General features: G+C 48.2%; 1 protein-coding gene across 3 annotated transcripts in view; it reads right to left on the bottom strand.

The window, feature by feature from the left end:
- CCDC57 (coiled-coil domain containing 57) overlaps positions 1-12,575 on the bottom strand; it is a 131,370-nt gene that overhangs the window by 47,418 nt on the left and 71,377 nt on the right. For all 3 annotated transcript variants that reach the window (XM_068262320.1, XM_068262322.1, XM_068262321.1), the window contains exons 7-10: positions 6,606-6,806; positions 5,276-5,434; positions 3,301-3,463; positions 2,154-2,288 (exon numbers count right to left, since the gene is read on the bottom strand). In XM_068262320.1, coding sequence (XP_068118421.1) covers positions 2,154-2,288; positions 3,301-3,463; positions 5,276-5,434; positions 6,606-6,806 — 658 coding nt within the window. The remainder of the gene's footprint in view (positions 1-2,153; positions 2,289-3,300; positions 3,464-5,275; positions 5,435-6,605; positions 6,807-12,575) is intronic.

Genomic DNA, 12,575 nt, shown 5'->3' with positions numbered 1-12,575 from the left:
AAGAACGAGATCATTGTGCTATTTTATTTATCGAGCAAATGGAGAAACATTGGCACTGCAGTTGTAATGTGTAAAATATATCAAAGCGCTATAGCTAAAATAAAGTAGAGTATCCAAACGGAGTGCGCTACCACAAGGTCAGGCAGGACCTAAAAGCTTATACACAATCGTTTAAGCGCACATCCTATTCATGCACAAGTCCACATGGGAATCATATAAAGAGTCCATATATGCTTGGTTTCTTGTGCCACCATCACCATGGACACCCAACAGTAAACAGACTCACCAGATGTATTGGCCACTGCCAGTCTAGCAGTGGCCAATACATCTGGTGAGTCTGTTTACTGTTGGGTGTCCATGGTGAAACCAAGCATATATGGACTCTTTATACGATTCCTATGTGGACTTGTGCATGAATAGGATGTGCACTTAAACGATCATGTATAACTGCAGTTGTAATTACACTGGCGGATGGCAGTTGGGGGGGGGGGGGTAGGGCTGGCTGAAAAAAGGGTGTACCTGCTGGCACTGGCAGCGTACTCAGACCTGGGCTATGCAGAGTCAAATGGTTCAATGAGAGAGGAGTGGGCACTGCTGTTATAGTGCTTTAATCATAATTCGGCCAAATGTGACACACTTGTGCTTTCAAAGAAAAGCCACATACCTTACATCAGTAGGACATGCGGGTGAGTGCAGGGGGAAGAGCTTGAGCCTGATGGCTGTTTCACGCCGATGTGCTTCCACGGAGGCTTAGGCTTGGTTCACATAGCATTTTAAAGTCAAACGGATCCGGTAATGCGGATCCGGGTTTCCGCTTCACCGAATCCGTAAGGCTTTGTTCACACTCGCTAAAGGATCCATGAAAACAGATCTGATCACCAGTAGATTAGATCAGTTTTCACTTCCATCCGTGCACCTAAGTGGGCGGGTGAGGGAGGGTTAACTTACTAGGCTTCTGTCTCCCTCCTTGCGTCTCACGTGGTGTCACATGACTACCACACTTCCTCGTTCAACCCAGAAGGAGGAAGTTTGGTAGTCACATGACGCAACGTGGGACAATAGGGAAAGAGACAGAAGCCTGGTAAGAAACCCACCCCCTCACACACCGGCTTTCACTTGCGTCCCCGCAGACCCCACCCCCAGTGGAGCATCCCCCAGACTAACACTCCCAATAGAGCATCCCCACATCCCCCCACTCCCAGTGGAGCATTCCCCACATCCCCCCCCCCAGACTCCCAGCGAATTAGCCCTCAGAACGGTCCGTTTCTTCACAAGTGTGAGGAAACATTCTGTTCGCTCATTGCCCCCAATGCCGGGCTTCATCTTCCGTTTCCGGTCCATTGAGCTCAGCGGTCTGGAAAAATAGGTGCTGCAGCAAAGTTGCATTTCGTCCAGTGGAGCGGATCCATTCGAGCGGACGGATGTGAACAATTCCATTGGATAACGTTGGATCCATTTGCATCTGTTCCATTTGTACAGTATCAGTTCCACTGTTTAAAGCTAATGTGAACCGAGCCTAACGTAGAAGCGCATAAGGTAGCCTCAGTAGAAGTGCATTGGCGCAAAACAGCAGTCAGACTCTAGCTCTTCCCCCTAAACCCAGTCGCTTGTCTTGCTGATGGTGGGGGCAGACACACTGCTGAGACCGGTTCTCTTACCTGATCCCCCGTGTGATTGGACGTCCCCTGCTTGGTGAGGGCAGACACACTGCTGAGACCGATTCTCTTACCTGATCCCCCGTGTGATTGGACGTCCTCTGCTTGGTGAGGGCAGACACACTGCTGAGACCGGTTCTCTTACCTGATCCCCCGTGTGATTGGACGTCCTCTGCTTGGTGAGGGCAGACACACTGCTGAGACCGATTCTCTTACCTGATCCCCCGTGTGATTGGACGTCCTCTGCTTGGTGAGGGCAGACACACTGCTGAGACCGGTTCTCTTACCTGATCCCCCGTGTGATTGGACGCTCCCTGCTTGGTGAGGGCAGACACACTGCTGAGACCGATTCTCTTACCTAATCCCCCGTGTGATTGGACGCTCCCTGCTTGGTGAGGGCAGACACACTGCTGAGACCGATTCTCTTACCTGATCCCCCGTGTGATTGGACGCTCCCTGCTTGGTGAGGGCAGACACTGCTGAGACCGATTCTCTTACCTGATCCCCTGTGTGATTGGACGCTCCCTGCTTGGTGAGGGCAGACACAGCCCTGTCTCTCTCCCACGTCACAGTGGTCACTACCAGCTGCAGCTCCTTCAGTCTTCTGTCCTTTTCCTTCAGTTCCGCTTCCAGCTGCAAAAACAAGAAAATTGACTTTCCTGTCTAAAACATCACATTACTGTTCATAAAGTAGCAGTGTTCTCCCCAGGCTCTTTTACCCGGGTGCTCCACCCGGCTAGATTTGGTGACCACCCGGCTGTCATCGGCTCACCTCCTCCTATGCTGTAAGCACAGTTGCCCTGCATTTTCAACTCGTCCCACCCGGCTACTTTTTCATGCCACCCGGATACTATTTCATGCCACCCGGATACTATTTCATGCCACCCGGCTGGAAAAAAATTCTGGGGAGAACACTGAAGTAGGTTTATTAAAGTCTTTAACCCTTGTCAGAAATTGGCAGTTTCCTCTTCAGCACCAATAGTGGACACATTCCGGCATCGCTAGGTTGCCACTAGGGGTGCTGCTGTTGGATCTAATTCAACACTGCGTCATCTCCTTTGGATCAAAATGTTGGACTTAATTTAACATAAAGTACTGTAGGCTCGTGCCAACTGGCGCCTGATGATGAAAGGGCAGCTCACTCCCCACCCCGAGCGGCTCCCTCCCTCCTTCTCTATGCAGAGTCCTGATGAGAGTGTAAATGAGAGGTTACTCACCCGGCTCTCAGCATTCCACTGACGATATCTTCCTTCATTCAGGGGTAAATCTAGCTACTTCACACTAAGGGTGCCTCTGGCTATCTAATACGAAGGCACCGTGCAAAGGAACGTAAGGGAGAAGTGACATCAGCCAGCACCATTGTGGTGCGGTTCGGCAGGGCTTTGTAGATTCATGGAGGGCAAAGTTTAGGGTGCCAGGACATCTGTGCCTATAGGCTCCTGTAATATAAATCCGGGCCTGGTGGTAAGTGTAATGATTTGCTCTGTGTCCTACTACATGGCCTGTGTAATGATTGGTTGTTCCTGTGTCCCACTATGTGGTCAGTGTAATTTAGGCAACAGACACACAACATACGTTTGGAAAAGTAAACCAAGTCCTTTAAAAAAAAAACAACAACAAAAAAAAAAACAAATTCTGGCTGCACCTGGTCCTTGGCTTTGCTTAAATTTTCTATAAGCGCCTCTGATTTCTGGTATTGAACCTTCTCTGCCTCTTCACAACGCTTCTGCCAATCCAGCTCCACCTGCACCCTGGCCTGTTCCAAGAGCCGCTCACGCTCCACTGAGCCGGCCAACTGCTGCTGGTACCTGGCGGGAGAACACAGCGCTCTGCAAACTCGCCACAGAACAAAATTGACAACGTATAAACAGTGCACAACACCAGTTAATATAAGATGTTTTAACTGTATCTCTTGAATATATTAGCCATGATCTATAGAACTTTCCCAGAGTCTCACACTGTTATTTTAAATCTAAGCTAATTTTAACTTTGAAATGTGTACAGCAACCATGTCAGTGTGATATTAAACCTGGTTCACTCAGCTCCCAACAAAAGAGAAAGATAATGAGCTTTTCAGCACTCTGTTGGCTGGTTAACAGAGCTTTTCTGAGCGCCTGTGATTTGAAAAGCTCTTGCTAAGGTAATGCTATGTGTGTGATCTTACAGAAGCGATATGATTTTATAAAAATAACCAAAAGAATTGCATTAGCAAGAGCTTTTCAAATCACTAGTGCTTAAAAAGCCCTTGCAGTGTGAACCAAGCCTCATCAGGATTGACTGCGTAATCAGATAAAAATGTTTTGTTTATATTTACTTTTCTGCAGATCTGCCTCTACATTCCATAGCAATTAGACTGCCTCCTGTGCATACATAAAGCACTGGAATATTAAGCTTAAAGGAAACCTGTAATAAATTAAATGAAACTTCCCTGGGGCTTCAACTGGCCCCCTGCAGACGTCCTGCACCGGTATCCAGAGTCCTGTACCGGTATACCAGAGTCTCCAGTCCCCTGCTGCGGCTCATTTTCCTTACCGTCAACTTACAAGTCAATGGCCACTGCACCTGTGCGGCCCTGGCCATGTGCATCCTCGCTCCCATCTCCGGAGGCGTCCTGCCCAGACGCAGTATGAGTAAACCTCTTACTACGACTGCGCAGGACACTCACAGCGACGTGAGCAAGTATGCGCGTGGCTGGGGCTGCACAGGCACAGTAGCCAGTGACTGAAAGAAACAAAAGTGAGCCACGGCAGGAACCGGAGGATCGGTTTGTGACTGCGTGGGGACAGGATGTCTGCAGGGGGCTGGTAGAAGCTCCATGTACGGTAAGTTAATTTTTTTCCCCCTCTTTACAGGTTTCCTTTAACCTCCTTGCCGGTTTTCCCGACCTGAGCTCGGGGTAGAAAAAAAGAAGCTGTTAGCGGCGATCCCAAGCTCAGGTCGGGGTAGGCAGTGCAGTGCTTTACCTTTAGTTTTGGAGTCCCGCGCGCGATCGCGCTGTGCAGCGGGACTCCAGCCTCTCTCCCCGGCAGTGTGGGGTCTTTCCCTGGCCGCCGGGATCTTCATGTCTCCGCTATTCTTCCGGGGACCCGGCGGCCAATCGGAGCGGCGGTGGCGGCGTGCCATCATCGGGGGCAGGGCTAATATTTAAAACAAACTTCTCTATATCAGAGAAATATAGAGAAGTACATTTATATGTATATTAGTGCCATCTTGTGGTCAAAGTGAAAACTGCAGCGCTGGAGCCCAGGAAGGTAAATTTTTTATTCTGCTGCAGATCTCCCTGCCAGAATGATTTTTTTCAGGTTTTAGGGTCTGAAAGAGTGGAAAAAAATTGCACCTCTTTTAGACCCTAAAATCTGGAAAGAATCATAACGGCAAGGGGGTTAAAGCACTCGGCCTAGAATCTTCTACCCCTCAGCACGGTGGCAAGCTAACTGCCTTGGAGACTAAAGAAGGTGGACCTACATCAGAGTATGCCCGATCGACGGTGACACTGAAATTGGTCGCATGTAGTCTACAAGTGCAACAAAGAAGGCAAGAGCAGACATTCTATCTGAACAGCTTTGCCTAGAGGTCTGCTAGATTACCTCACCCCTCCAACTGTTATAACATGCCCCCACCTTTCAATGTCCCTCTGATATCTGATGATCTGAGCTTTCAGTTTCTCCTCCTCCTCCTGCAAGGACTGGATGTGGACATCTTTGCTAACAGTGTCTTTAGATACTTGACTGATATAGGAGTCCCATCCGCTCCTCAGTGTGTCTACATCAGCCTTTAACCTTAAACAGAGAAATAAAAAATACAGTATATAGTATAAACCGGACACCTTTTTATTGCTTGTCTTTTACCTGGGGAAAAAAAAACAGCTCGACTCGCCCATTTCTCTATGTTCTGCAGGCGGCCAAGAAAATGAAATTACTTTATTAATATTAAACAAAGGAATGTTAATGAACTGTTAGGACAGTAAACTAGTGACCTCTACAAAAACTAAGCAGCTTGGGGCCCTAGGCAAGTGCCCAGTTTGACCCATGGAAGCACCAGCTCTGGCCCCATCAATGTTTGCAATTGCAGGAGCAAACATTGACCGATTACTGAGGATGCAAATTAGGGATGGTCAATGAGATGCAAATAATTTTGAGTTGATGCAGCATTATGCAAATCTTTTATGCAAATGTATAAAGCTTAAAAATGAACCAATCAAATCCTGCTGAGGTAAAAGTCAATAGGACCATTTTTAAATACTGCAAACATTTGCACACAAAATTTGCCCAATCCTGCATCAACTCGGAAATATTTGCATCCCATTGACCATCCCTAATGCAAATAATTCTGGTGTGCATGGAAATCTAGTGCAAATGATATTAACCCATTAGCAGCTTCAATAGAGTTATCTTGTTTAAAATAGGAGCACTGCTTTTGACCTCAGTCAGCAGAACTCATTGTGCTGTAAATTCTTGGAATTCTTTGATAGCTCTCTACTAGAAGAAAATATAGAAACTGAAAGAATTCCTCTGTTATCTCACACTGCCCCTAGTGACAAGTGGAATACACATTACAGCTGTACTAATTAGAAGCAAAGGAAATGTAACAAATAAGAAATAAAAAAAAAAGTGCCAATATAAACTGTTCTGGAGCACTTGCAAGCCTCTACATTAATTGGCTGCTAGAGGGTTAAAGGAACTTTTTGCGAATTTGAACTGCTGTAGTTCTCGGATTGGTCGCCCCTGTGAACACTCCCACTATGAGCCAGGTGTGAAGCGTGTGTGAGAAGTGTGTGTGTGTGAGAAGTGTGTGTGTGAGAAGTGTGTGTGTGTGTGTGTGTGTGAGAAGTGTGTGTGTGTGTGGGAAGTGTGTGTGTATGTGGGAAGTGTGTGTGTGTGTGGGAAGTGTGTGTGTGTGTGTGGGAAGTGTATGTGTGTGTGTGGGAAGTGTATGTGTGTATTTACTTACTTCTGGATGGTGCTGTCCTTCTCCTCCAGTAGGGTCTGGTGACTGCACTGTGCTCTCTTCCGCTCCATCTGCAGGGTCTCCACACACATCTGCAGCTCCTTCAATTGTTTCTCTAGCTCCAGGACCTGTGCTGAGTGCGCTTCCTTAATGGACCGCAGTGCAGACGCCTTCTCCCGCGCACACCGGTCCAGCTGCTCATGTCTGCCAATGGGAAAAAAATACCCATAAACCCTTTCTCATTTTAAAAGATATATCTCTGGTCACCATAGATAGGCCCAGTGCACACCGACTGGTTTTTGCAGCGATCCGCAAACCGCTTCCGCCAGTGAAAACGCTTGGCTAATGTATTTCAATGGGATGGTGCACACCAGCGGTTTGCATTCTTTAGCCTCCTGCTGCCGATTGCGGTTTGCAGACGCGTTTCTGCCTCAATGTAAAGGATAGGAAAAACACAAACCGCTCTGGAAAACGCTACATTAGAGCGGTTTTCCAAGAGTTTTTGTTACAAAAGCTGTTCAGTAACCGCTTTTACTGTAACAATATTTTAATCTGCTTCACAAAAACACTCCAAAAACGCTCGGCATGTTTAGAAAACGTCTCTAAACATGCCTAGAATCGCTCTGAAATCTGCTCACAAAAACGCCTAGCGTTTTGCGGATCTGCTAGCGGTTTTGGTGTGCACTGGGTCACTCATCTGAATTTGCATGCATCATGCAGATTTCCAAAACCGCTTTTGCGCGGTTTTAATAGTTCAACTAGAAACTCCCCTCCCTACATGGCTAGTCACTCACTCAGGCCCCTTTTACACTTACCTACTGCGTCACTTCACTTTATGCTTTCCCGCCGCAAGGGCCATGTAAGTATATGGAGACTTACACAATGAACACAAAGCAACGCGTTGTGCTGGATGTATCCATACTGCATTCCTACACAAAGTGACCACAAACACAAGGAAAACATACAACCTCCATGCAGATAGAGTCACCCCTGGGAATCCCATCTACTACCAGAAGGGGGCCTTGTGTAAAATTCTCTTTGGGGTCCATTGCTCGATAGCTATTACTTCCGAAGCTGGCCATTCAAATGAGACATTATTTGTGACAAAGGAGGCATCTGCAGCTAAATGAAAAACTCCTAAAACATGTTCCTATGACCTGAAGCTGTTAAAGCACACGTGAAGTAGGAGGGGTATGGAGGCTGCCATATTTATTTTGTTTTAAACAATGCAAGTTGCCTGACTCTCCTGCTGATCCTCTGCCTCTAATACTTTTAGCCAATGACCCTGAACAAGCATGCAGATCAGGTGCTCTGACTGAAGTCTGAATGGGCTAGCTGCATGCTTGTTTCAGGTGTGTGATTCAAACACTACTGATGTCAAATAAATCAGCAGGATGCCAGGCAACTAGTATTGTTTAAAAGAAATACGGCAGCCTCCATATGCCTCTCACTCCAGGTGTCCTTTAAGAACTCTATGGGTGGAGCTTCAGCTTGGCATTATTAACAGCTCTGTGGGTGGGGCTTCAGCTTAGCTCAGCATTATGAAGCTGTTGAGGCTAAAGGGGGCGGAGCATGGACAGTAATACCTTAAAAAGCTCACAGGCTGGAGTCCTGCAAGTCTGTGCAATAGGAAATGGCTGGCAAGGGGCCTCCTGACCAGGCAATTTAATCTGGATTTATTTGCCATCAGCTAAACAGGAAGTCTATTTATAGATGAAAGGAAGCTCTGCCATTGAAAACCTACACAGATCTAAGAACACATTTGTGCTTAGATTTTGGGCTTTTTACCAAAAAGCACGAATAAAGATAGATTGCCAGCGATATTGAGCATCACAGAGCAGCTATGGAGAACAAGGCTTGCTTAGTTGATAAGAATTATTACTATAGTACACAATGAGCTTGTCGGGCCCACATCCAACATTCCGCTGGCTGCCATTCCTAACCACTAATCACAATTACAGCCACCCCCTCTATCTCCAGAACGTTCTCATTAATTATGCTTCCGACCTGTCCTACACCATTCTCAATTAGTGATGAACAGCCAATCTATTCTCATTAAAGCACTATGTAAACACGCAATACAATGGCACCTGCGCGTCAATGGCTCTAAATGACGGAGATTTGTCAAAGCTACGCCACAGGAAATACAAGGGGGGATGCAGAGGTCGTTCACTATGTGACAACGTAGATAAAATAATGGCACTGAAAAGCCATAGACTGTAAAGGCTGTCCATACCATACATTGCAGATCACCCAAGAGACAGATCTCTCTCTGATCAAATCTGATTGGAGAGAGATCTCAGCTGCCCATACACAGCAGGCCAATTCCCCATCAATTTCATGCTGAAAACGATCCAGAATCGGCCTTGTGACGCCACATCCGCTGCCTCGCCGGCCTGACGCTGTCCCCCCTAATGGTGAATGTGCCCCCTCCGTGCACTATAGCGAGACGGGGGTAAGTTCCGCCCGCTGCCCAGCGCTGCACAACACGTCGATCCGGAGGGGACAGCGAGGGAGGGAGAGCCCCCTAAGGTGAGGGAAGGGTGGGGGGACATCCGCCCTTCCCCACTGTGCCCACAGCTCTCCCTCTTCTCTGCGCTGCTCCCCTCCTGCAGGGGGAAAACCTGGCTACTTATTCTGGGGACATATGCCCCTCTCCTGCGTACATATACTGGGCACATATAACCCTGCCTACATATCCTGGGCACATATACCCCTGGCTACATATACTGGGCACATATAACCCTGCCTACATATACTGGGCACATATACCCCTGGCTACATATACTGGGCACATATACCCCTGGCTACATATACTGGGTACATATACCCATGGCTACATATACTGGGTACATATACCCATGGCTACATATACTGGGCACATATACCCCGGGCTACATATACTGGGCACATATACCCCTGGCTACATATACTGGGCACATATACCCCTGGCTACATATACTGGGCACTAGTGTTGGGCGAACACCTAGATGTTCGGGTTCGCGAACGTTCGCCGAACATCGCCGCGATGTTCGGGTGTTCGCGCCGAACTCCGAACATAATGGAAGTCAATGGGGACCCGAACTTTCGTGCTTTGTAAAGCTTCCTTACATGCTACATACCCCCTAATTTGCAGGGTATGTGCACCTTGGGAGTGGGTACAAGAGGAAAAAAAAATATTTGAAAAAGAGCTTATAGTTTTTGAGAAAATTGATTGTAAAGTTTCAAAGGAAAAACTGTCTTTTAAATGTGGAAAATGTCATGTTTCTTTGCACAGGTAACATGCTTTTTGTCGCCATGCAGTCATAAATGTAATACAGAGAAGAGGTTCCAGGAAAAGGGACCGGCAACGCTAACCCAGCACCAGCAGCAGCACACGTGATGGAACAGGAGGAGGCGCAGGAGGAGAAGGCCACGCTTTTTGAGACGCAACCCAGGCCTTGCATGAGGACAAAAAGCGTGCGGATATAGCAATGCTTTTTGCCGCCATGCAGTCATAAATGTAATACAGATGAGAGGTTCCATAAACAGGGACCGGAAACGCTAACCCAGCAGCAGCACACGTGATGTAACAGGAGGAGGCGCAGGAGGAGAAGGCCACGCTTTGAGACACAACAACCCAGGCCTTGCATGAGGACAAGAAGCGTGCGGATAGCATGCTTTTTACCGCCATGCAGTCATAAATGTAATAAAGATGAGAGGTTCCATAAACAGGGACCGGCAACGCTAACCCATCACAGATGGTCATTGTTCATGTTACTTGGTTGGGGTCCGGGAGTGTTGCATAGTCGTTTCCAATCCAGGATTGATTCATTTTAATTTGAGTCAGACGGTCTGCATTTTCTGTGGAGAGGCGGATACGCCGATCTGTGACGATGCCTCCGGCAGCACTGAAACAGCGTTCCGACATAACGCTGGCTGCCGGGCAAGCCAGCACCTCTATTGCGTACATTGCCAGTTCGTGCCAGGTGTCTAGCTTCGATACCCAATAGTTGAAGGGTGCAGATGGATTGTTCAACACAGCTACGCCATCTGACATGTAGTCCTTGACCATCTTCTCCAGGCGATCGGTGTTGGAGGTGGATCTGCACGCTTGCTGTTCTGTGGGCTGCTGCTGCATGGGTGTCAGAAAATTTTCCCACTCCAAGGACACTGCCGATACAATTCCCTTTTAGGCACTAGCTGCGGCTTGTGTTGTTTGCTGCCCTCCTGGTCGTCCTGGGTTTGCGGAAGTCAGTCTGTCAGCGTACAACTGGCTAGAGGAGGGGGAGGATGTCAATCTCCTCTCTAAAGTCTCCACAAGGGCCTACTGGTATTCTTCCATTTTGACCTGTCTGACTCTTTCTTCAAGCAGTTTTGGAACATTGTGTTTGTACCGTGGATCCAGAAGTGTATAAACCCAGTAATTGGTGTTGTCCAGAATGCGCACAATGCGTGGGTCGCGTTCAATGCAGTCACAGAGTGGCAGTAAACAGAATGCTATATAGTGTGGCTGAGCGAGCGGTGTACTACTATTCCCAGCAGACACAGAGTGGCAGTAAACAGAATGCTATATAGTGTGGCTGAGCGAGGTACACAGAGTGGCAGTAAACACAATGCTATATAGTGTGGCTGAGCGAGCGGTGTACTACTATTCCCAGCAGACACAGAGTGGCAGTAAACAGAATGCTATATAGTGTGGCTGAGCGAGGTACACAGAGTGGCAGTAAACACAATGCTATATAGTGTGGCTGAGTGAGCGGTGTACTACTATTCCCAGCAGACACAAAGTGGCAGTAAACACAATGCTATATAGTGTGGCTGAGCGAGGTACACAGAGTGGCAGTAAACACAATGCTATATAGTGTGGCTGAGCGAGCGGTGTACTACTATTCCCAGCAGACACAGAGTGGCAGTAAACAGAATGCTATATAGTGTGGCTGAGCGAGGTACACAGAGTGGCAGTAAACACAATGCTATATAGTGTGGCTGAGCGAGCGGTGTACTACTATTCCCAGCAGACACAGAGTGGCAGTAAACAGAATGCTATATAGTGTGGCTGAGCAAGGTACACAGAGTGGCAGTAAACACAATGCTATATAGTGTGGCTGAGCGAGCGGTGTACTACTATTCCCAGCAGCGACACAATGACTGGGGGGACCCTGGCTAGCGTGGCTGGAGCGCGAACTACCCTGCCTGCCTACCCAAAGCTAAACCCACAGACAAATGGCGGAGATATGACGTGGTTCGGGTATTTATTTACCCGAACCACGTGACAGTTCGGCCAATCAGAGCGCGTTCGGGTCCGAACCACGTGACCCGTTCGGCCAATCAGAGCGCTAGCCGAACGTTCGGGGAACGTTCGGCCATGCGCTCTTAGTTCGGCCATGTGGCCGAACGGTTTGGCCGAACACCATCAGGTGTTCGGCCGAACTCGAACATCACCCGAACAGGGTGATGTTCTGCAGAACCCGAACAGTGGCGAACACTGTTCGCCCAACACTACTGGGCACGTATAACCCTGACTACATATACTGGGGACATATACCCCTGACTACATATACTGGGCACATATAACCCTGCTTACATATACTGGGCACATATACCCCTGGCTACATATACTGGGCACATATACCCCTGGCTACAAATACTGGGCACATATACCCATGGCTACATATACTGGGCACATATACCCCTGCAGTGTTCTCCCCAGGATCAAACAAGTGGGCGGGCCGCCCGGGTAAATTCAATTACCGCCCGGCTGGCTGCGTTCCAGTTGTCATCACCGGCGCTGGGCACTCTCGCAAAAAAAAAAAAAAAAAACAACCAGCGCTGCTCCTGAAGCTACACAGTTCCGTGCACGAGATCTCGCGCTTCCCGGCGAGCTTGTGCATTAATTGGCCGAGCAGTAGAGGCGGGACCAGCGCAGGGGCTGAAGACTGTCTCTTCAGAGACCTCCATGCAGAACGACAGAGGAGGCGGCGCGCCAGCGAG

This window comes from Hyperolius riggenbachi, chromosome 12 (genome assembly GCF_040937935.1).
Source record: "Hyperolius riggenbachi isolate aHypRig1 chromosome 12, aHypRig1.pri, whole genome shotgun sequence".
Taxonomy (NCBI): domain Eukaryota; kingdom Metazoa; phylum Chordata; class Amphibia; order Anura; family Hyperoliidae; genus Hyperolius; species Hyperolius riggenbachi.
Note: the sequence above shows the minus strand (reverse complement) of the source record. Positions and strands in the feature narration are given on the sequence as shown.